Source organism: Rissa tridactyla, chromosome 9, assembly GCF_028500815.1.
Source record: "Rissa tridactyla isolate bRisTri1 chromosome 9, bRisTri1.patW.cur.20221130, whole genome shotgun sequence".
Classification (NCBI taxonomy): Eukaryota; Metazoa; Chordata; class Aves; order Charadriiformes; family Laridae; genus Rissa; species Rissa tridactyla.
In genome coordinates, this window is record NC_071474.1 from 34721396 (window position 1) to 34746726 (window position 25331).

The window sequence follows — 25331 nt, forward strand, 5'->3', positions numbered from 1 at the left end:
TATTTACTGGCAAGAAAATAGTATTTATTGCATCACAATCATCAAATGTCTACTGCAAAACAGGCACAAAGCTTATTCGGTGCATTTGCTCAATGCACAAGACAATCCCAGTAAACGTCTATGGAGTATAAATATTTTAAGAAAGCAAGTTCTTGCTATGTTTTAACCATATAAGAGCTTTGAGTATCTTCCCGTTTGTGCTCTCCTATGACTTTGGGAAATGGAATTGTAAGGATGACAGAAATTCTTAAGATTTGACTTCCCTAAAGCTGAGCTAACATTACAGAGAAACTCAATGTTAACAAGTTTCAAGTTAACAAGTCCTACAGATTTTGTAATATTCTATGTTACAGAATGGAAAGAAAACACGTATAATTTTCATGAAATGAAGGAAACACTTGGTAAAACTGCATGTAAAATGTGTGGTTTAGTTTATGCCTGTTACAATGCACAGAAAAGTGTAATTTTAAAAATTTGCAGACAAATGCAGCAATTTGCCTACTATATTTATCTTCAATAGCAAGACTTCCTTTTTTATTTAATGAAAATCAGAAAGCACGTCGGCTTCTTTTGACAGTAATGCAAAGAATTAATGTGGTCAGCAGCAGCCAGCATGGAAATTTGCTCTGAAGACTGGAGCCACGGTTAGCTTCAACAGCTTCTTCCCCTCTAAAAAGGGCCATTTGTCTTTCCTTCCTCTTGTTTCCCCTCTCCTTTCTTGTGTCATCTCTGGCACTGACTGAGCTGACCAAACTGGCAGGACACTCACCCAAGCCAAAGACAGAGAAAGCAGATAATGCCTTTTACTAGTTCAGGGAGTTTAAGCAGTCCACAAAGGGCTGGTAAATCATGAAACAGTACAACCCCTTTTCACAAATGCAAACTTGGCTAACCTCAGATAATTCTGTTGAGCCCTTGAAGTCTAGGCAGATTAAAGTGCCTGTTAGGCATCTGTAGAGCAAATAGCAGATACAGAAAACCCACCAACCTATGGGAAAAAGCCCCTTGTTAAATGACCATCAGCCTTGTTACCCACAGAACTGTAGAACTGTAGGCACGTACCTGTCAAATGATCCAAGTAGTATTGGTAGAGCTTGCACTGAATAGGGGTCATTCGAACTTCTAGAACATACTCGTATTTTGGTGGGAGGAACTTTGTTAATGCTGTGTAATCTTTCCTCTGTAATTTTACAAACAGTACTTTAGTCATATAAACATGAAAACAACTACTGAGAGCTTAAGAACTTCTGGCATCCTAAACAACAAAGCACCACACATAAATTACAAGGATTCACATGCTTTCCAACCACAAAGGGAAAAAAAATAGCCCACTAAATACAATCCAATTACAGGCACTGTCTGCAAAAGCCCATCTTACCTAGTAAATGTGGTTGTCTAGTCAAAAGTATATGACCTGTTAACCCCACGTCCCAGTTCCAAGTCCTTGCAAAGTCGACTGCAACTTCAGGAGATGCTCTGGTAACTACTTTTGTGGATGTTTTTTAAATATGAAAACCTTTGTTTTGTGAAACGTGGGTGAGTCAAGCAGCTAATATCAACATTTGTAGCACGGATGAACTCACTCACACTCAGGTTAACCGTTTGCTGTTTTAGAGTACATAGTTTCTGAATACTTGCTTGGGGCAATGCAAAACTTACTTCTGTTTTCCTTTGACTCTTACATTAATCTGATTCTCTCCACCAACCCCTTCATCCAAATGGTGAATGGTGTATTGATCCTGACCGAGAGACTTCTCTGCTCCTCACGCCACCCCACCAGCAAGTGGGCTGGGGGTGCACATGGAATGGGAGGGGACACAGCCAGGATAGCTGACCCCAACTGACCAAAGGGATGTTCCATCCCATCTGACGTCATGCTCAGCAATAAAACTCGGGTCAGGCTGGCCGCTGCTCGGGGACTGGCTGGGCATCAGTCGGTTGGTGGTGAGCAATTGTTTTCATTTGCATCACTATTATCTCTTGGGTTTTATTTCTCTCTGTTACTTTCCTTTTCATCATCATCATTATTATTATAATATTATAATATAATAATAATAATATCATAATAATAACAGCTGTTCTTATCTCAACCCACTAGTTTTCTCACTTTTACCCTTCCAATTCTCTTCCCTCCATCTTGCTGGGGGGTGGGGGGTGTGAATGAGCAAGTGGCTGTGTGATGCGTAGTCTGGGGTTAAACCACAAGAGATCTAGTAATTAGTGAAAATAATGGATTCAATGGACCTCTCGAATAGCAAGTTTACAGGCTTTTGAGTGCTTTTATCAGAACTAGATGAAGTAACTCCTCTGTCTCCCTGCAGCTAATTTAAGTAATTTGTTATAGTAAAACCGTTCTTACCTGAACACATCCAGCTAGCATCTCATAGAGAATATGTGCGCGCTTCTTCATTACTCTGACATCTACCAGAGTAGAGTCTGCGCACTGACCGTTCTGAATTGGATTTATAAATCGATTTCGGAATTCCTTAATTGAACCAAGCAAATTCTCCTTAATGAAGTTAACCATGCAGTGATCTAGGACAAAAAGACCAAGCTTGAGTTGTTCCAAATGCAAAGTACAGCACTGGGATTAATTCTAACAGAAAATAAACATGTCATATCTAAAACAATGAACTTTCAGTTGAGCAAAAAACCCAAACCACCCCAACATTTTCTAGACAGGACATCTTAAACTTACCCATACTCTGGACACAGAGGTAACTTCTAAATTTAATGTCAGATTTAAAACTACCTCATCGTGTTTGTTACACAAAGTTTGAAAGCTGCTGTACACCAAAGCAATCACATAACAAAATCATATTTGCAAAGGTTTTTCAATAGATTCAAAAGCATATTAATCAACGGAAAAAACATTACAGCATACTAACAAACAGAAGCAAACGTTACAAGCCAGTTTAGAATGAAATTCCCAAGACAGCAACGTAAATCACTGTTTATAAATTCACTAAGAACACTGCTCTACAATGGTTTAAAACAATTTAAATTGATGCTGCTGCAAGACCCGGTCCACCCATTTCCCCTCTGAACATTCTTGGCCTTCCCCTTTTGACATGCTGAGACTGATCTGGTCCTTTGGTCAGGCAGATCAAGGAACTAAACTGTCAGAAAGCTATTCACTTCTTTGTTGTTAATCTTCTGACACTCCCTGGGGAATCAGATGTACGTAAGGCCATGCCAAGGGAAAGGATGGAGTAGAGGCCAGATTCCCAACAGCTTCATTTTAATTTGGCTTAAACCACCATGGAACCACATCTTGAGACAATGATTTAAAATGCAAAATGCAAAACTAGATTGTTAGGGCTTTTTTAGATATAGAAACCTAGCAAAGAGCTTCACCGTATTAAATTCTTTCCTTCTAATCAATCTAAATCTACCTATATATTTGCTGAAAGGCAAAAGCATATTCAAGGAAATAAACAATTCTTAAACCAGAGAAATACTCACATTCTATAAGATTATTTTGCAGTGGTGTTCCTGTAAGAATTATTCTTCTCCTGGATCGAATAGAATTCATTGCCTTAGAAACAGCAGATGCTTCATTTTTTAATATGTGTCCTTCATCACAAACAACGAAGTCAGGACCTAGAAAGACATATTAGATCTCTTCCATCTTTTATAACCACAAAGAAACTGGCAACCTAAAGAATCCAAGATTTCTGCTAATGTTATTAAGGTATTTTTAAATTTTGTGCGTTTGTGTGTTTTGTGGTGGTTTGGGTTTTTTTTATTTTTAGAACCATGAAGGTCCTCACTCAGCTTTGCACAAGCATTCACAGTAGCCATTCTGGTAAACTACAGGCTGTTGCTTGTGAAGTTTTCCTAGGCAGGATTAAATACACCTTTGCAATATATATTCCTATAAAAATTATCTATCCATGCAGCTCATGTGTCCATGTCTATATGTCCATTCACCCTGTCAAAACTTCATAAAACAGTTCCTTAAATCCATCTTAGGCTGCCATCTACCGGTCACTTCTAAAGGAAACCAAAAATCTGGCAACTGGTAATTTTTCATTAAGGCAACAGGTCAGCATCAATAGGGGTAAACAGTGCAGTCAAAATTCTTGTCTAAGACAAGACACAATCAAATCTGATCCGAATTACAGACAAGCGAACTGACACCTTGTAGCTGAAAGTCACCACAGGAACATCCTCAGCGTTCTTCTAGAAGATAAACCCAAGGACTCTAGACTGCTGTTTTAGGTGAGTTGTACAAGGAATGTCAGAACCACACCACAATACATTTCCACAGTATGTACAGCAACTCTAATAGAATTATTAAGTGTTAAAATTTGGGGTTTAAGATAAATAATATCAAACTTGGCTAAACAGACTCACACACTCTAACAGTTTTCAGATTTGATGCAATTTCTAGAAGCTCTTTCCTTGAAAGGAGAAGTAAGAGACATTCTAGGATCCAGCCAGTAATTTAGAATAAATGTTCTACCAGACCTAAACCTGACCTCAATTCCAGTACTATCAACCATGAAGTCAGTGGAAGTCAAGTTTATGCACCTTTGAAAAATGCAATACAAAGCCATCAGTTGGGTTCATCTATTCAACTCTAAAATGGCTGATATTTTAGGTGGCAAAGAAGTATTTATCAGCATGGACAATCTAATTTTTATAACTTACTGAGAAAATTTTTTTCCCCTCTCAAACTAAGTTTAAACTGCCTTGTTAAGAAGAAAATTAACTCCCAGGCAGTGATCAACAACAGAGAATCAATTATATCTTTGACTAGTTCCATGATTTAATGCCAGTGCCAGTCATCTTAATGGTGCCATTTTAAGTGTCAAAAAGTGATTTGAATCTCACATGCTAACAGAAAAGGAGTCAAGAAGATTTTTTTTCCAAACAGAAGAAAAAAAAGTCTTTTTAACCAAGTCTAGAAGACAATTATGAAAATCCTCATATGAATTCCAAACACACTTAGACTTGTCCAAGCCTACTTATTTCTGAATTTTCACATCTGCCACAGAAACAGTTCCCCATATTATTTCACGACTTTTGTACCTTCCCGTGTTTTGGGAGCATGCAAAACACTGAGTGGCTACACACAAAGCCTTCTTTTAATTTTAGGCAAACATCTCCTAATGGCGACAGATCCTTTCTCTAGTCCTCATTCTAGCATTTCCTGAAGAGTAAGGATCTTGCAAGCAAGCTGTTCTGCAGTGTACAGCACTACTGAGATGGTTTGAAGCCGTTCTCTAGAACTGAAGCCTTTGTGACATCTCCCTGCCAGATGTGACAACTTGCACATTAATATATCATTCTCAGAAACAGATTTGGTCTCGTACATTATGGTTACAATCAGAATCAAAGGACATTAGAGAAGAAGGATAATGAAGTCCTAATGACAGATAGCAATTGAAATCGTGCAAATACCCCACGAATCAGTTTCAGTGAAGACTGTGATTCATTAACATGAAATGGTTAGTTAGAAGAAAACCCCACACCCAAAAAACCCACCTCAAAAGCTGTTGTTTAGAGTAAGTGAATGATAGTAAAAATATGAAAAAACTATCTTAGTAAAATTATTCGTGGTTGGTTTGGCAGGCATGTAGCATTGATATCTTGAACTAACATCTTGGCTACAATTCAGTGGCAGGGATTTTCATAAATTTGTGGGTTTTTTCCTTGTTCTTAAAAAACATGAATGCAATTCATTATGGAAAGAACATTTCTCAAAATATTATAAAAGAATGCAAAACTTAAAGGGGCCTCAAGGGATCATTTAATCCAATTTTCTTCATCTGAAATAGGAGTTATAAGAAAGGGACATATCCTTCCTGATAGAAGTTGGAAACTCCATGACCTCTCTCTTTTTCTAAAACACTGTGCAGTAATACCTAATTTAAATGATCTCTGCCACAAATCAGAATAAATTCTGCCCTTTCCTTTCTCCAACTGATGTAAAAGACAACTGGTAACAGTCCTTTCAGTAACCAACTCTTATGTGGTGGAAATTTGTCAATTTGTTTTTTTCTAGGCTAAAAAGCATTACTCCTCCAATCTCTCCTCAAAGCTCATAGTCTTCATCTTCTTATCCTTCTTGCTGTACTTGTACATTAATATACTGATATACATAAAGCATACTCAGACAGATATATAGATAGACACACAGTTCTCCCTTTCCTCTGACGTCTACGAGAACTTGTCTGCTTCATACAACTGCCAATTAAAGTGCAGTTTCCAAGCTAAACAGTAATAGAGTTTTTACTAGTAGCAACAAGTAAAAAAATACAAAGTTATTGAAATGCTGCAAGAAAAGCACAACAGCTATCAATAAACCAAACAGCATTTCATCAGTTGCACTAAGCATTATGGGAAACCATTTGTTGCTCTGCATGCATATATAATCCTGCTATTATTTCACATAGCAGAGCTAGTTAATTAATGAAATCACTTCTCACACTACTTCTCCACCCATAAACTTTGGCTAAACCTTCCCTCTCTGGTCCCCTCTTCTGTGGTACACAGTGCAATACAAGCTTCTACTATAGGGTATGTCTACCCTAGCAGCATTCATTTTAACCAGACACATACCATTAAATTATCGCTCAAATACCAAATTTGCAACTTTTAAAATTAAAAACGCTCCCAGAGGCAAAAGCTTTCCTATTTACAGCCACAGCAGTAAGCCAGCACATAGCTTCGTAACTCTTTTACTGGCAGCCTGCTGTATTGCCAATGCTGTGATTCACAAAGACAGCAACAAACAAGTAATGGTTGTTGCAAGATACTGCTCATCAATTTAGCCAATCCACATGTCTCCAAGAACTAATGGATAAAAATGGATCAACGCTTCTTTCTTTTTGTAATTAGTTAAAATAAAGAAAGATTTGAAGCACGATAAAAATTATGGAGTTATTTCAAGGTTAGTTTCCCTAATGGTCTGATTCCATCCTATCGACTAACTAGTCCAAGAAGAGAATGAAACAGTGGGTTCCACGTTCATATGAAATTATTCGAAACCTACAAGGCTCAGTGTGCTGCAGTTTCTGAACTTGATTAAATCTACAAAAGCCAATAACCTTGTCACAAACACCGCTCTATCATGCTGTCCTGAGCTGTCTAAGAAAGTTTGGAAGTAGAACAGAACCACACCTATAAGCAGGATGTAAAAACCAGGAGATTTGCAAGAGATGGGACAAGAAAGGTTACACAAGTGACTGTGTCTCCTCCATAAAACTGCATGTCCAACATGCCAACCCACTCCACAGTCCAGTGTTTTCGAAGTTACATAAATACCAATCCATGAAGGAAGGGACAATATTACTAAAAAGACACATGGTAACAACCCCTATGTTTAGCCACCCTTACACTTTCCACAAAAATCAATCACTACAAGAGGGTATAAAACTTTATTTCATTATTGCACGAGAACACAACCAACTGAATACAAAGCTACTGTTCTGCCAGGCTACTGTCCCATCACCACTACTTCAAGGCAGCAGTTCATATCTTTTCTTCTCTAGCTGTGACTTTCCTGGCAACGTTCTCAACAAACACAGTATCCCAAGCAAATCAGATACAGACTAACAGCAAAGGCTTTCCCATCCTCCCCCTTTTTTATCTTGTTTTTAGTAACTGCAATATTAATAGGAGTCAGAAAACACACTGACAAGAAGTGCATTTTCTTCATTGCTTAAATAATGCATGTGGAGTCAACATGATCACAAAAACAGTTCGTAAGCTACTGTACTGGAGCTTCCCTGACTCCACAGCAATTATGTGATTTAGTGAGTCCAACTGGCAGAAAATTAATTAATGTTTTAGCTGCTCAAACAGGCTTTCTGAAGAGCTGGAGATGCCAATTCCAACTGGCCAATGCCAATAATCACAAAGTTATTTTTTCCCCATTACAAGAATCCCTTTGTCTGCTAGAACAAAATTCACAGCCCTACTACTATTTGAAACTTCACAAAAATCAAGCTCACCAAGTACAATTATAAACCAGATCAATGCTGTATTTCATCAGTCAGAAAGGGGTGGTGGGGGGTGGAGAAAATAAACCACACTCTGTCAAGAAACCTAGAGTCCAGACGGATAATTAAAACCCAAGAAAAACTACCTCCAAAAAGCAAAGAAACCATCTACTGTACCTACTATTTCACCATTCTCAATTTGAAGAGAAATATCAAAGTTATGGCAAATGTGCCTTTTAAAAACAGTTTTTAAGATATACTGCATGCTGCATAACCATGAGTTGTTTTCAGATATCAGTTGCCAGTTCAGAATTTGTAGGAGAATTTTGCTATTTTGGTGAAACTTGTTAATCCTATAATTTTTAGTTCTTTTTGGTGACCACATGGTAAATTGGTTATATCAACTTGGAATATTTTCAAGTGCTTACATACATGCTTATATAAGTTTGCTCAGTTAAGCGGAGCTTCAACCAGACATCTGTCTCTTAGACTGAAAAAATGAATTATTTAAGTGCTTTATCTGCAATCAGTTCATTAGCACCTAATTAACACTTGTTTGTTCACACTTCTAAGGTGCATTCTCAACTATTTCTCATGTGCAGTTCCTCCCTTAATGGTAGATTTCTATCAAGGATAAAGCAGCTTGTGGTTGTAGTACATTAGCAGATTATAATAACCCTAAATTCCCAAGAGAGTCACTTCAAATTACCTTGCAAAGAAAGCAATGCTCGCAAAAAAGATACGTATTAGGAAAAGTTTCCAGTATATATTCTTGTAGTCATGTCCGTATTTGATATAATAGAAAAGACTGTTACAGAAGTCTATTTACAAAAGCAGATGGGGTAGTTTCTGAACAACCACTTCTGTAACTCAGCAAAAGCCAGCAAAGAAAATGTGATACATCTTACTAATGTTATTGTTTATTTGCCCAACAGATTTTAATTTGCAAGATTACTTAGTTCATAATACGTAAACCAGAAAGTACAATATGTATAATGCATACTTGTAATAATTTTCACTTACCTGGATCGACTAAAGCTTTATTAAATATTTCTTTAAGTTTTCTGCTCTTCACATTCCTGCCCTGTGCAAGATTACGGTACATCTCATATCCTATTATCATCACACCTCCTTCATCTTGCCAATGTTGGAGCATATAGCTTCTCTCTTGAGGGCGTTTCACAGTTGCTAGTTCACAGACCTTTCAAAGGGGGAAAAACATGCTTGATTTTCTTTTAAAATACCTAAGTATCAGTGTAACTTTTAAATACCTAAGGTGTATTTTATATGAGTAGATTTTTCACATACTTAAAATGCAATCCTTAGCCTATATTTTGAGTGGTGGAGCTTCCCAATTATGTAAACCGTTCAGTTATTCATTTTTAAGAAGTCTTTTTAAGCCTTATACCTCTAGTTTTTCATCATCTTCTAAACCTTCTTGCCATTTTTCAAACTCATTCAACCAGTTCAAGGCAGTGTTCAGCGGACACACCACCAGAGCTGTCCGAAAATCCAGCTTGTCACACAGCAAGACTGTGTGAAGAAAACTTACTACCTGCAAGAGGAGAAAACAGACAAAATGTCAAATAAGCCACTGAGTATTAAACACTGGGAAAGAAACACGTAAGTACATATTCCCCGTAAAGAAGTTACCAACAAAGTCTTGTTGAAACATTCTTTTTCTGTTTGTTAAACAACTCGCTGCTTAAAATTTAATACACATGTATTTTAAAGTCATACACTCTTGCTCTGTGTTACATGGCTGCATACATCTTTCACATACCGAGACACACGTAGTTTTGAACTGCACCAGACAGCTGAATTATTTCATAAATAAGGAACCCTCCCTTGACATTTCACCAATCCTTTTCATAAACTAAAAATTTCTATTGGGTCATTTTTAAGTTTTCTCCCAAAAGTCGCCCCAAACATTAAATAAGTTCACCTCTTTGGACTTCATAAATGTATCACATTTCTTGAAAGTGAACTTCAGTCTTAAGTCAACGTTTTCCATGTTTTTTCAACATATTGGCAAATTCTCTCAAAAGAGCTCTGAAGCAGGTTATTGAAATGCTTTCCAAGTATTCACCCTGTAGCCAGACTGGCTATATGTTGCAGATGGTAACACCTCCTTGAGGCTTGGGAAAAAAAAAACCTTAAAATCTTTTATGTCACTCAGTGTTTCTGCTGGGCTGCCTGTTTTTGAGCAGTAGCAAATAAATATAGGACTAGAAGTAACCTGTAAAAATCCAGGCGCTTAGAAGAGTCGGTGATCCCACCGCAGCTCCAGCTCTCGCAATAGACTTTTAATGGTGAAGACTGCACTCTAATCCACATAACTGTATGACATCCACAAAGTTCTTTCCAGATCAAATCCTGGTATCTGGCAACTCTGATTTAATACATTGTTCAAAGTAATTTCAAACTGCATGACTACGCCTGGAACACTGGGCAACTGCTTTTAGCTGCTGCAATGTGAAAGGAATTACTAGCAGGTTTGCGATCAAGAAAAAAGCATCTCATGTTCAGATGCAAAAGCTCTCCATGAAGACTAATCACAAAAGTCCTACGTCCTGGAAAGCCAGCAAGTCCCTAATTGCCTTATTTCCCTGATCCTTTACCCACATTCTTTGCAAGTTTGCAAATCTGCCAAAACTTATCGCGGATTTAGCTCTTTTAAGAGAGAAAAAACAAATGGCACAGAGTACAGTAGAAGGACCAACAAATGACAACATAAGGCAAAAAACAACTACCTAAGGTACAAACGCTGGCCATAAAAACACTTGCTACATACTTGTAACTGTGGCTTTCTTTGATTATCAAGAAGTTACCGCCAAAATGGATGTCATGAACACATCTGGATCACGTACAAAATACCTTCTGGAATATTTCATCAAACTAAAGTATATAGTGTATAAAGTATAAGTGTACAAAGTCACCTAGACTGCACTGCTACATTAAAGCACAACAGTTCTGTAAAATACTGCAAATCTCCAGTAAAAGGTGTAATTAACTCCTGAAGAACCATAACACCTAAGCTAGAATTAACCACGTAAAAATATACTCTTCAAATCTGATTTTCAAAGGATGTATGAAAGTGCTGTTCTATAGGATTGCAGATTCTCAAAATATCGTGTGTCAACCCGACTTCCATAAACAAAGCAAAGGTATATGCATTGCAGATGGAGTTCTTAAAAGCGTTCTGTCCACATGCTGTGTATCACAACCAAGACTGTAGCTTGCTTTACCTAAGCAGTACATACAGTGAATGGTCACAGTACCTCTGATTATCTACAGCTCTGTGTTACTCAAAAAAACCCCACAACCCCATGAAACCCCACAAAATAAAAAAAAAAAAACAAAAACAAAAAAACACAAAATCCAAGCTTCCCTTGATTCCCTTGAGCCTGTTCTTTGCAGGGGACCTAAACACTGCGCCAGCCTAGGCATTCCATGACCATACCCTGCAATTCATAGGTCAAGAAAGAAGATTCTCAGGATCAGAAAGTCCTAAATAAAATTTGTCTGAATTAGGTCAGAGGAGAGCAGGATTACGTATTTCTCATGTAACTTCAAGTTTTTGAAGAATCCTGGGTAGTAGTGGTTTAGAGGGAAGACACAAGAATGAGGAAGCCATCTAACCCAGCAATGCATAGCTAATGCTAGCAAAGAATAACAGATACCTCCCCTGCTAGATTCTCTCTGAAGATCTTCTCTTGGAGCCTCTAAAAATAATAATGGAAGACCTCAAGCCAAGCCAAGTCTGCTATCTAGCAGCATCAAGGTGTGCTGACTATGCCAAACACCAACTAGAAGGCACATGTGAGCACGACAGAGAATAAAGCTACTGAGACACCTCATTCCAAACACACAGGTGTCAAAGAACAACTGTTTGTCAACAGGATCTTACAGCATCTTCCTTGCTAAGTGACTAACAAGGCTGTAACACTGGCTGTTGTCACTGGCAGACTACAGCAGTGTCTAGCTATGGTACAAAAAATGTTGAGACATCTTTCATATAGCTTGGAATTCCACTACGTTGATATACTGACCTCTCTACAAATGAGCAGATCTTGAGCCTTCAAGTCAGGTGACAGGGCTTCCCAATCCAATGGGGAAGCTTCTACCACAACTGACCAAGACAGAAGAGGATGGTGAAATGGGATTTCCTCACAGATGCTTTAAGGATCCCATCCTTACTGTAGGAAGAAAATAACCTCTTTGAGAACCATCATCACCATGCTAAAGAGACTGCACTCCAGGCAATGAGTAAAGTGCATCCGTATTTGGAGCCTGTGAAGAAAGAATTTAAAATGAAGTGCTGCACAAGTGCTGGATGATAACGTGATCTAGACTTGCTGGTCACAAACTCATCAGAGCACTGGGCAGACCTCCTGACAAGTGACTTTATAGCTAAGAACCTCTCCCGGCACAGGAAGGCCCTGATTGATCCCGAGTTGAAATCAGTTCTAATAAATTCCAGTGTGTGCAGAAGCTGCAAGTTAGATTTATAATGATTCAGCTCAAGCCAGAGATCAAAAAGATTCGCAGCAGTTCATTTCACTAGCCAGGTGTCCTGATAAAGACAGGGGAGTATCTCCCTCCTCCAGAAATGGGGAAACACAGCATCAGTGAAGGCCAAGGACAGGGAGACCAATGTGGCCCTGCTTTTCCAAGGGCCTTTTCAAGCACAGATGAGGTTGTTACCCTCCTTTCTTCTTCAGGGTTCTCAAAAATTTCCCTTTCTCTTTCCCAGAATCAGAGGGAAACGCTCTTCTGTCAAATGACTTCTGCTAAAGGAATTCTTGGGAACAGACCGGGCAGCAGGGCACCAAGACAGGCAACTCGCCCCAGTTCTTTGCTCACAGGATTTGTGGTGATGCTACACGTGGCTAAATGCAAAACCAAAATTTATGAAGACTGACTGATACTTGGAAACAAGCACACACGAGGAATTCAACACTACTGACTACCCTGAAAAGGTGACAGCATGAATACTGAGATGCAGGGAATTCAAGAAAACTGGTTTTGATCCTTTACCTCTTTTGCAGGTCAAGGGCATAAGCTTCTCCTGAGGCCCGCAAAGATTATAAAAGAGGCCCAACAAAAAGAGCTTGTTGCATTGTTTTACAGCAACTGCTTGGGTGATCAGTTTCAGAAGAAACATTTTAAGATGGGGATTGAGCTTCAGATTTTGAAGCCTAATAGACATGGTAAGTTGTTCACTGTGCAACTTTTAATGTGGCAGAAGAGCCACTCGTATAAGACCAAGAAATACGTAAATGTTTTTTAAGAAACGCTACAGATTTTTACAAAGCCATCTTCAGCAGTGTAAAGGAGAAGGAACATGTGCTGAAGTGACGATGAAGGCTTCAACCTGAAGATCTCAGGAAGTAAAGAATTGTAAAGCCAAAGAAATGAAATAAAGAAGTGAAAAATGGGTTGAAAGTATGCCCTATAGTTAACTGCCAAGGCAATGAAAGTTTCTGGTCTTAAGAGTTTGTGATGCACAACAACCCAAAAATACCAATGTACATATGGACAATTACTGGAATAGAAAACAAATGCCCCCTGTCCCTCAATCCAGAAGAGTCTAAGTTCTAGCGTAACATGGTTTATATTAAAACACAAAGCATCTGACTTCAGAGACTAAAAGTCTGGCATTAAGAAACCAAAAGACAAAACAAACAAAAAACCCTGATAAACTTCTACTTTATCAGTGCAACAAATAAATCCAAAAACCAATGAGGAAAATAAATAATTTAAGGAGCTACACATGAATGAGGAAGACAGTAAAAAAAAAAAACAAAACAATCTGCTTAAGATTATTAAACTGTCTTAGACACAGGTTCCAGAAGCCTGTCAACTACTATCCGTACTTTGTTGTTATGAGTTGCAAGGGAGCCATCACTAAATACGACCTTTTCACATTAATATTAATGATTACCTAATTCAATTTTAGATATTTTTAAACAAGCGGAGAGAGCACAAGCATCTATCAGAACTTTCAAAGCTGTGTACTATGAAACACAACTTCTTCCTCAAGATCTCTTACAAAACATTTTCCTCCAGCAACCCTCATCGAGTCACTGCCTAGGAAACAGTTTTACTGTGTTCTGGAAGTCATTAAAATTGGCTTTTGATGGATCAACTTTTGAGAGTAAGCTACAGACAATAAAATAAGATGACTTTTGTTTCTTACCTGTAACGTTTTCCCCAGACCCATACAGTGAGCAAGAATGCATCCAGAACCAGGAGATGTCTTTGTTTTTTTTACAGATTCACAACAGCAATCCCACATGAACTGAACACCTGAAGAAAATAATTGAAAATTTTCTCATTAAACATTCATTCTATTAAAGTTCACCTGATAAGAGATCAGTGTGATCACTCTAAGATCATGACAACTCTTAGAAAAGCAGTGCTCCGGATAATTATTGATTCATTTCTGTCCAATGTGTTGTATGTGGGATGATCTTTGTCTTGAACTTAATTATATTCAGTTTTCACTGAAGATGTGGCATCTGGGCTAGAAAACATTCCTGTGCAGACTGCAGATGATGCAATCTTGAGAACAGGCAGAAAAGAGGAGACAAACCAAAAAGCGGCACGGATTTCATGGAAAGAGTAAAATGATCTTGGTAAACTAGTAAAATTATCTGAAACCAACTAGAAGAAATTCTGCCAAGACAGATTAGATGCGAAGTTCTATGCTTAAAGAGGAAAAAAAGAACTGTGAGAGCTGAAAAAGGAAAGGAAATATATGCTACCCAACAAAACACATTAACAACATGAGGGTCTGCTGGGTGATTTTTTTGTTCTTTGCAATGTACTTATTGGTGAGTTGTATTCTACTATGCTATACTCAGCACAGAGGGAGGCTTCAGCTTAAGTGCTGTGACTGGTTCAGGGCACCTCCCTTTAAGAGTTGAAGCAAGTCCAGAAGATTTTTACTAAAATGGAAAGGCTATAATTATGAACTTTGAGGCAAATTTAAAATAACAGAATGAGCTGTGAAGAAAATTATGATTGGTTATTGTCCCTTTTCTGCTTCACTAGAAACTGAGTATGGAAAGAAGCTGCTTGATTTGCAGTCACATGAGGTATCAGAAAAAAACCTGTTGAGAAAGCCAGGAAAATACTAGGAGATTTTAAAATCTTCGCTGAAAACTGTACAAAGTGAATATACTAATTCCTCAATAGAATGGGTAAACATGTATTTGATTCTGTCTCAGTGTGGAGAATTAGACGATTCTGAGGACGCTTCCAACTTTGCATTTCTAAGGTTGTTTGCTTGTAAAATAGAACTATGCATTGCTGATCTCATTTACTTTTGTTCAGATGTCCCAAAAATAAAGCATTAAGCCTTATTATGGCATTTGCTTGCTAAGGAGTTTTTCTTGTGATTCTAGTTCAGGTTGCATAAGGTGGCGTGCCAGTGGAGGGGAAAAAAATTAAAATTCTCTTTCCTTACCATCTACTTGGTGTGGTTTCAGTCTGGTAACGATACTCCTGTGAACCTGCACTAATGGTTCTTTGGTTTCTTCATCTTCATCTAAAACCAGCTTAGTTGTAATGGGGCACTTCAGAGGTGAAGCATCTTCTATCTCTATCACCTATAAGCAGAAACAGGGCATCATAGGAATACTTCACACGGGAATAACACCAAGCATTTGACAGACACTAGCTTTAGCAAAACTGGATAATAATTTATTTAGTAAAGACAAACCTTAAATTCTTTACTATGCATCACAGCTTACTTGGGGAGAGTACTCTTCCCCATGGAAAGTGAAGCAGCAGGCAACTGAAATGGCTTTCTGAAGATCTCAGTAGTCTTAAATAAAATTTACCAGTGTTATCCTGCAGGAAACTACAAATAAAACCTGTGGCTTACAAGGCTACATATAACTACTTTTAAAATTACATTTCAAATTAAGTTGAGATAGAAATGTGTCATCTTCATCAACAATTCAACTTCCTAGCATTTTGCAAAGAAAACAGAACATACCTCTCTCAATTTCTCTCTCTCCCGTTCTCTTTCTGCTATACGTTTTCTTCTTTCTTCTTCTTCTTTAAGTGCATTTTGTGTTTCTGTTCTAAGCTTATCATCTTTAATAATCTTCCTTATTTTCTTCCTGCCTTTTCCAGGAGATTTTGAATCATCATTGTCCTCGTCCTCAGAATTACTCTATTACAAATTAAATAAAGTATTAGAAAGAAAATTATAGCACAGACCATCAAGTCCTTCATTTTTAGACAAGCTCCCAAAAATTTTTATATAGACAGGTGGAGCTTAGCTCATAAGGAAAAAAATGCTTTTCTCGTTAAAAACAAGGTAGACAGCATGACAAAAGTGCCACATTAACTATAATGTATTCTGAGATATTAAAGATAAGCCCAACTGTGCAAAGGCAGTACTAAAGGTACAGTTATCATTTGATAGTAACTGATAACTATTAATAAAGAACTGTTTTTCTGTTCTAGTGGCGCCAGATCAGATCAGCTATCACCTACTCCACCATAGGAAAAGAAACAGTAATACTAGGAAAGCCTTAATCTGTGTCAGGTTCTACATTTAGTTTAAAAATTCCATTTACTTAAAAGATATAATGCATCTTTATCAAGATCTAGATAGGAAATGCTTTTAGTTAAACACAATGTTTTTTTCTCCATAATGGTGCCATTTTGCAAATTTTAGCGCTGAATTAACATTCAGAAGAGTTGTGATTTTTTACTGTATTTTGTACAGAGCTGTTTGAGATACCCAAGTCTGTAAGCAGTTGGCAGAAGAGACAGGAACTCCTTTTCCCATTTATTAATTCAAAACACAATATAGTACCTTATTGTTGTTCTCACTTGAAGAATCCTCTTGAACCTTTATACGCCTTCGTTTCTTTTTCTGTTTGTAACTGCGCTGGTTTTCTTCCACCTCGGCTTTCTTGGCAGATCTATAAAAAAATTTTAAAAAGGCAGTATTATTGATTACAATAATAATTCATTGCCTCACTGAAAAACAGTGATTAAAAAAGTAGATGAAATACATTGCTAATTAACAGAATATGTATTCCTTTTATGCAATCAGGGGTTTACTTCCAAATTCTTTCTTCCCCCTCAACTCACTGGACACACATAGCAACAGTCTATTCCAGACAACTCTGAAGAATCTCAGAATTGTTAAGTATCCTTTTTCTATTGCAACCCACTATTCCTCAATTGACATTGAAATATTTGGCATAAAAATATTCATTTTTTGTTAATCTTTTTTTCGTACTGGCTCATCAAATTGCTGTGTACCACATACTGTGGTACAAATTCAAAATTCTCACATTTGCAGCAAAGTTAATTAGGAGATACGAAATGATAGACAAGTATCATAAAAGGTTTTAAGGACTGATCCAAAGTCTTTAACTTTTACCATCTGTCTAAACTGCACTATTAAAACCCAAAAACCAAACACAAGGTAAGCACAGTTAAATTTTATTTATACCTTGTTCTTGGACGCTGGTCATCTTCAGATTCACTGACTTCTTCACTAACTGCAGATTCATGAAACTCAGAGTCATTTGAATCATCGCTGCTCACTTTAAAAATAAAAGTATGCTTTAATGTTGAATATAATTGCAAAGTTAGCAACATTCCCTATCTTCTAATTATACAACAAACTGTTTAAGATCAACCAGCACCGTAATAGTTCATTTCAGACAGTATAGGACCATTAAACATACTAATAAGAAGCAACAGGAATATATGGGTTACAGAGCAGAAAAGCTTAACATCTAAGCGCTAGCTGAGTCCTGATAGATGGCGTACTATGCCAGTGAGACTTGAGGTCTTTATGCAGAATACATCTAAATATAGTTTACAAGCAAGTGACAGAAAGCATTATATTAGGAAGTGTCACATTTCAAAGACAGTGGATGTGGAGGAGGGTACAAAATGGGGAACAGTACAGAATTTCAGAGAACCGAGATTTTTAAACAGAAGCTTTTGTTTCATATGTTTTAGATGAATCACACTCCGCAATTCATGCAAACAACCCTTACTTACTAACACATGCAATTATATTACTGCATTTATGGCTTGAGGTTTCTTCAGGTAATGCAAGTTTAAAACTGACTCAAAAGACAATTAAAAATACACCTAAACTAGCAGCATTAGGTAATACTTCCCTAACAACTTTTGGGAGCCATCACTGGCGTTTATAGGTAGTTAAGACCAGCATGCCATTCAGCACCCTTGTAATTTCAGTTTGACCTTGAACACAGTGGAAAGGTTAACTGCTTTATGAATAACAAAGCATAAAACAAGGGCATAAAACAAGGATTGTTTTACATACGTAGGGAAACGTAGTATTAATAACATAGGGCTAAAAAATGGCAAGCTGAAATAAAGTATATTGTTCTACTTGAGACTAGGGAACTTAAAAAGACACTGAAGAATGCTGAGAATTAGTCTGGCTGCACCTTATTTGCACATTGCCACTGTAATTTGCAATTACTTTTCTTGAAAGAAACGTTGCTGGTAGAGTTATAATTCTGTAGGGGAGGAAAAGCACGAATACACATTCAGATAAAAATAAGTGTTTTCATGAAGGAAAACGAAAAACGAATTGCACTGCACTTTTTTTGTGTGGGGAACACGGCAAAAGGCATCTAGCATTAGTGCAACACTAGGACCAGGGAAATACTGTGCACCCTTGCTGCCACAGGCCAGGAAACACTATCGTCTACACGGCCCAGGGTGGCAGCGAGCACTCGTCGTTACTATCGCCCTCCTCCTCTGCTCAAAACAATTACAAGCAAGGGGCTGGCTGGTCCTTTGTTCCTGCATGCAACAATGAAAATGAAAAATCCAAGTCAAGCATCATTTCGTAGTGCCATCTGGTGTTCAACTGAAGTTTGCAACATTTAAATCCTAGGATGGAGAAATTTCTGATGCACAAAGGCCTACTAACGGTCCAAGTTAAAGAGAGAAATTACACAAAGGACAAGATTGATTTTCACAAATTAGACATACTGGTCTTGCCTCTGTTATTTAAGATCAACATTCTAAGACTCAACAAGATTAGATCAAATCTCCACTATAACATGCTCTGGATTTCTTTTTGTGACAAAAAATGTTTGGATTATGTACCTTTCCTTCTACTTCTGCGCTTGCCTTCTTTTTTCTCTTTTGGTTTCACCTTTTTTTCTTCACCAGATTCTCCGTCACTCACTGTCAGCTTGTGCCTCAGCAGTCTGTGTCTGTATCTAGGCTTCTTTGATTCTTCTTCCTCTGAATCCGATTCAGAATTATCTTCCTTTTCATTTTCTTCTGTCAGAGATAAGAGGCAGTACAACATGCACACTGGTCATCTTTTTCTTACTTAGATTTGGCAAGAATTAAAATATGAATTAATTTAGGCTAAATTCTGTCCTTTTCCAGCATACCATTGTTCCCTCGAATTTTAAGTATTTTACACTGCCTGAACTCTTGGAATGTCTCTTCAATGACTGTGTATGTTAGTCAGGTCTCTCCCATGCATGTGCACCTCTTACTTTTCCGTATAGATTATTCCTCACAAAGCCCTTGGACTTCTGAATTGGTTAAAAAAACCCAACAGACTATTAACAAAAAGATCCACTTAAAGAAGAGTAAAAGAGATAATCCTCATGTCATGTACACTGGCCTCTATTTGGCAACTACCTATCAACATCAATGATACTGTTTTGTTGAAAACTGAAGAAACTTTAGTAATTATAATTTTCCCAAGTGATCTTTGAAATTATGACAGGGGCTACAGCACCGCTTTTTCCCAGATGCCTTTTGGTGCTCACCATCATCTCCCGTGTTTTCATTTTGCTTTCCAGTTTTCTTTTTTCCTTCATCCGATTCATCATCTGAAGATGCATCCTCATCAGAGGAAAGATTGGCTTTGATTTCTTCTAAAAGCATTTTCTTGGCAATTCTTTGAAGTAAAACAGAAAGAACTATTTATTCCATTGTTCAAGTAAATCCATGAACGATAAGTGTAATCCTATACCATTCAGAACTTCAAAAAATTGGTTGAAAGCTGAACAAAAAAAAGACACATGATGAAAAGTCGTTGTGGTAAGACAGGATATATCAGCAAAAATCTTATGTTAAATGTAACGTGTTAACTCGCTTTTAAGAAAGCAAATCTGTATAATGCTTCTTCAAAAAGAAGTTTCATGCTTTACAGCAAGACTGAAGATAGCTATAAAACATACAAACTTAAACATTTCCTTTTATTCATAGTCTATTTGGATGGACTCTTGTCAGTTCTGGGACAGGCACCTATATGAACTAACCGTAACAAGAATGAGAAGATGCTGCAGACCAAATCCTAATACTCAAATCACTCCCACCCAAAATGGTTATTGTGCTTACTTGATTTAAATCAGTGAGATTAATTTCTTGAGGCACTGAATCTACTTGACTAGCGTATATGTAAACAGTAATAGTTTTAAAAACAGTGTATCACTGAACACATGTTTTAAACAAGGAGAAAAATTATTGCAAATTCATTAACTCACAGGTTAAAAAAAAAAAAAAAAAAAAAGAATGTATTACCCTACCTCTACATAGCTTGCCTTCAAAGGTGTTACCATTCTAATTGCCTGGGCCCCCACCCTACTGCAAAAAGAGACGCTGTAGTAACTGAAGCAACTCATGATGTCTCAAGATGAACTGATATGAAGCGCCTTGGGAAAAAGACACACACTGAATCCCTCATTTAACTACAAGAACTTGCCCTATAGCAACTACAGCAAAAAAAATGTATGTGTATATACATATACACACAAAAGTTTTATCAAACATTAGGGGACCCGAACTTCAAAGAAAAATTACAAACTTATTTCCTGTTCCCCAAACTGTTTGCTCAGCTCCTCACAGTTGATTTCAGAACAAGAATGTTTTCAGCTAACATACAAAAAAGTTACCATGGAAAAGCGATTTCTTTACATGCTCTTGCAACATAAAAGAAAAAAATCTTATATGAATCTATCCAAGGCAAAATATAAAATGATAAGTCAAAAGCATAGGAAAATAGTGGACTTATCTGAGAACTCGTACTTCCAGGTGGAAAAAAAAAACCTGAAAGAATGAAACCAGGCATTCCTCATATAAATATCAGAAATATTATAGTTTTCATTCCATGGTCGTCAATTTTAAATGAATTTTTTTTTCCTAGGTCAAATCTAGTCTGTCTTGCCTTTCAGGAGAATTAATGGATACTGTATGCACATAGTTCAGAATGGGAAAGCTTTTATACCAGCCAAAACAAACCATAGTTCAAAAACCATGAAACTAAACCACAATCTAGGCTTCACTTGGAAATGACAGAGGAACAGTGATCTCTTACTTACTGCTTCTTATACATTAAAAAATTGTTACTTTTACACAGCACTATAAAACAGGTTTTAAAGAATCTGTATTTCATTTGTCAGCATGTAATATGTCCCTAAAACAAAGGAGCTTTTCAAAGGGAATTTTCCCAAGGTAACTTTCCTAACACTTTGTACAGTATTTTCTGAGTGGTAGCAAATTTTCCAAGAAGATTTTAATGCTAATGAATATTCAGTTATTATTAAGTGATGGAATCAAAATGGTTTAATAAATATTTAAGATTTTTCAGTGAGTCAATGCCTATCCATCGGCATTCAAAACACCCTCCCTGAGAAATGGCTTATGAAGAAATAGCTGTTTAAAATTTTAAAAATGCAGAACACTCAGTAAGCTTTAATTCCATATATACCACCAGATCACAGTGTGAACCCAATGAAAACTTACTAAAGTTCATAAATAAGTAACATCCTCTTCCAAATGTTTTTTTGCATTAGGTCCGTGCACAGGATTTGGAAAAGGGACTTAGTTTGGTGGTGGTGGTGGTTTGGTTTTTTTTGTTAAAACCCACCACATCATGTATAATAGCAACAGGAATAAATAGCTCCTTATAAAAAAAAATTAAGACTATATTTCTTCCATCTCTTAATGGTCAGAAGAACTTTTTCTTCAAAATGAAACTGCTTGGAATATCACAGGTTGGTGTCTCTTTAAAAGCTTTCAACATGAGCTATTAACCTTCTGTCATTCTGTGTAATCCTACTCCAGGAAACGCAGACAACAGCAGTTTGGCTACTTTTCTTGTTTAAAAAAAAAATGACAATATCATCACCAAAGTTTTGCTTTGGAGGAGAAAAAGAAGCAGAAAAACTAAAAAGAACTGCAAAATTTTAAAATTCAGTCCCAAAACTACAGCCTAGTAATACTGCCTTTGACTTATTTTGGATTGTCCTCGACTGCATCAGCAAAGTTAACACAACTTGTGCACGGATAACAATACTTACCTTTCATACCTTTAAAAAATTATTTATATATTTTGAAACAAAAAGGTTGACTTTGGTTCTTAATCAAAGACGACATATGTTTTTATTTGTTCTTTTAGGAAATATTTTTATAGGGGGAGGGAAAAAATAAAAAAGCAAATGCATCATTCACCTAAAAATACCATGCACAAAATCTACTCTCCATAAACAGAAGATGTTGTTATCTTCCTACTCATCATCATCATAACCACCAACCACATTGGGTAAACTTAACTAGTTTCTAATTAATTATTTATAATAATATTGATTAATAAGTTATTGCTTTTATACTCTGAGACAGTAAATGAGACTTTTTTAGCTATGATAAAGATTCAGCCACTTTGAATCAAACTGTTTAGTGAAGAAAGCTACATTCTCTTCAATGCGTTCTCCTGGTACTATGTCAGGCTGAAAATTTAAGACACTGTTGAGACGATCAGAATTAAGGTTCCTATTTTTAATATAACTACATATCTGATAGGAATTAAAAGTGTAAGCAATATTAGAACCAAACAGATTAAGCCTTGTAAACGCATCTAACAATGACTGATACAACAGATGGCTTATATGAATTGGAATAAATTGAGTACTGGACTCTTAAAAATGGTTTTAAATTAAATTAAATGTGGTTCAGGATAACACATCACATTTCTATTTTGAGATATAAAACCATTTAAAGTGACGAAGTTTCTAAACTAAGAAACTTCTTATGCTAGCTTTAACATTTTAATATTTGCATTAACATCAAACTGCAAGTACCAAGAAAAAGAAGCTATGATAGTGCGAAAACTCCCCTGCTCACAGTCCTCCAGAGAAACCCATGAAAATCAAGATCCTGTAGTATTTACTTGGGTTAAGGACATAAAAGATATTCTTGGCCAACCAGATTTAATAGCTGAACACTCTAAACAAATTTAAGTAAGAAGCACAGAGTATGACCCCCAGCACATACCCCGGTATGACAGCATGACCCCCAGTACAGGACTTCAGGTAGTAAAAGAAAAAAAAACAACCCAACAACCGAACAAAAAGCCCCTGCATTTCATTCACTTCTGCCACTGATCTGCTGTGACCCTGAGCATGTCATGTTGCCTCACCTCGCTCCATCTTATCTAAACACATCGCGAGATTTGTATAAACGACATTTTCCCAACATGTATTTATACAGTGCCTTACAGAATGGGACTGTAATCTCAACCAGGACATATAAAACCAACTCTAGAATAAAATAACAATACATGTATGTATAATTTCATATAAATCAGGATTTAAATATATTTCACCTTTGTCAGAATGACACCGACAATACACATTTATAAATAATGAACTGGTTACTATGTATTCTTTAACTTACACTGAAAGAAAACATTTTTTAAAAAGGGGCAAACTGGAAGTTACCCAGGAGTTGCTTGTTCACAGTATAGGACTACTTTAAATGATCCTTCAGACATTTCAGCAAAACAGGAATAGTAGGTGCAGCCTCTCGTGGAGTCAAGTTCACACGACAATTTGTACCATTCTTGTTCATGAATTTTAGACTGCCAATATGATGGACTCATTCATAGATTGTCAAAGATCTTGTTGAGACAATGCTACCACTGTAAAAGTGTTTTTTCTTCTTAAAAAGTCATTAATTTTAAGTATTAGTTAATTATCATGACGTATTACTACCAATTAGATTGTACCAACTCACACGTAGTGTTCATAAATACCTACTAATTACACGTAGAAATAAGGTTGCCCAAAACAAGCCTTTGGGGCCATGGGAAGGGGACGTTTTTATGTAGCTAATAAAAGCCACTATTCTTTCAGCTAGAGCACTACTGAATTAAGTGGGCCTTTGGTATACTACTACAAAAATTTAGAACCATTTAAAACATAAGAGATGAATATTTGGACGAAGTGTCACACGTTAGTTTTTTTTTAAAAAAAAAAGCTAGTAAAAACTGCCAAACACCTTGCTCTAAATACTGTACTGTCTTTGTTGAAACAGTCTGATTTTCAAGCTGTCAGAGTTGTATTAAATTAAATGCTTGGACAAGAAAAACGTTTTACAAAAATTTATTGCAACCATCAAATACTTAAAGGCATTCTGCATTCAATACACTATTAACTTCTTAATAAACAAAACTACTGCAAATATATTAAACAGTACCATTTAAAAGATCAGAAGGACCAATAATAGATATTTACACAACATAAGATGAAAGCATACAGCACTCTACGTCATATTATGATCCACTTGGATATTGCATTTTGGCAAAGATGACTTCAAGACTATTAAAATTCATGTCATGCACATCCAAAGGTATGCAAATAACAGAACATCTAAACTAGTGACTTGTGAACATGAGAGTTCCCACACTACAAATACCCTGTAGGTACTACGTACCCTCTTTGGCCTGGAAGAAAATAGGCAACTTATCTGAATAGTAGGTAAACTATTTAAACACTTTGTGTTGAGTAAACAGAAGAACAAGATTTTAAATTCTTGAAGTTTTTTCCATCTCTTTACATTTTATATATCTGATTTTGGTGCCGAGTACAACACGTGATGAATGTAAAATTAGACTGCAATTACCAGTTAACATGTCTGAAGGTTGACAAAACTGTTTATTGACAAAGTATCTCCCCATCTCAAATATATATTCAAAATATTCCCTAATAAAAATTTCAACAAAGATTCAGCTTAGAAATGAAGTACAGAAACTGATTTTTAAACCTCAAATTCATATTACTAATTTGTTTGTTATCAATTGGGTTAACTCATTTCCCAATATAGCTCTTAAACTAATAATTAATATCTGTCAGTAACATTTGTATGATAAACACTGAACTTTGACAGAAGTGGATTGGCTTAGTTATCAACCAGAAACACTTAAGAAACAAACAAAAAAGAAAAAAAATCAAAACAGGACTGAAATTAAAGCATCATTTTAAAAAAAAAGTCTTGTATTACCAATGTTTATGTGTTCTGCTTATGACCCCGTGCTGTCCAGTCCCTAAAGAG

General features: G+C 36.6%; 1 protein-coding gene across 8 annotated transcripts in view; it reads right to left on the minus strand.

Moving 5' to 3' along the window:
• Window positions 1-25331, minus strand: part of ATRX (ATRX chromatin remodeler) — an 84723-nt gene that overhangs the window by 24197 nt on the left and 35195 nt on the right. For 7 of the 8 annotated variants that reach the window (XM_054214056.1, XM_054214054.1, XM_054214057.1 and 4 more), the window contains 12 exons: window positions 19769-19899; window positions 19086-19265; window positions 17440-17533; window positions 16792-16900; window positions 15961-16140; window positions 15427-15568; window positions 14155-14264; window positions 9361-9507; window positions 8976-9153; window positions 3466-3603; window positions 2360-2535; window positions 1063-1180 (listed from right to left, as the gene is read on the minus strand). In XM_054214056.1, the coding sequence (XP_054070031.1) occupies window positions 1063-1180; window positions 2360-2535; window positions 3466-3603; window positions 8976-9153; window positions 9361-9507; window positions 14155-14264; window positions 15427-15568; window positions 15961-16140; window positions 16792-16900; window positions 17440-17533; window positions 19086-19265; window positions 19769-19899 (1703 nt within the window). The remainder of the gene's footprint in view (window positions 1-1062; window positions 1181-2359; window positions 2536-3465; window positions 3604-8975; window positions 9154-9360; window positions 9508-14154; window positions 14265-15426; window positions 15569-15960; window positions 16141-16791; window positions 16901-17439; window positions 17534-19085; window positions 19266-19768; window positions 19900-25331) is intronic. The other variant, XM_054214055.1, reaches the window with a different exon arrangement.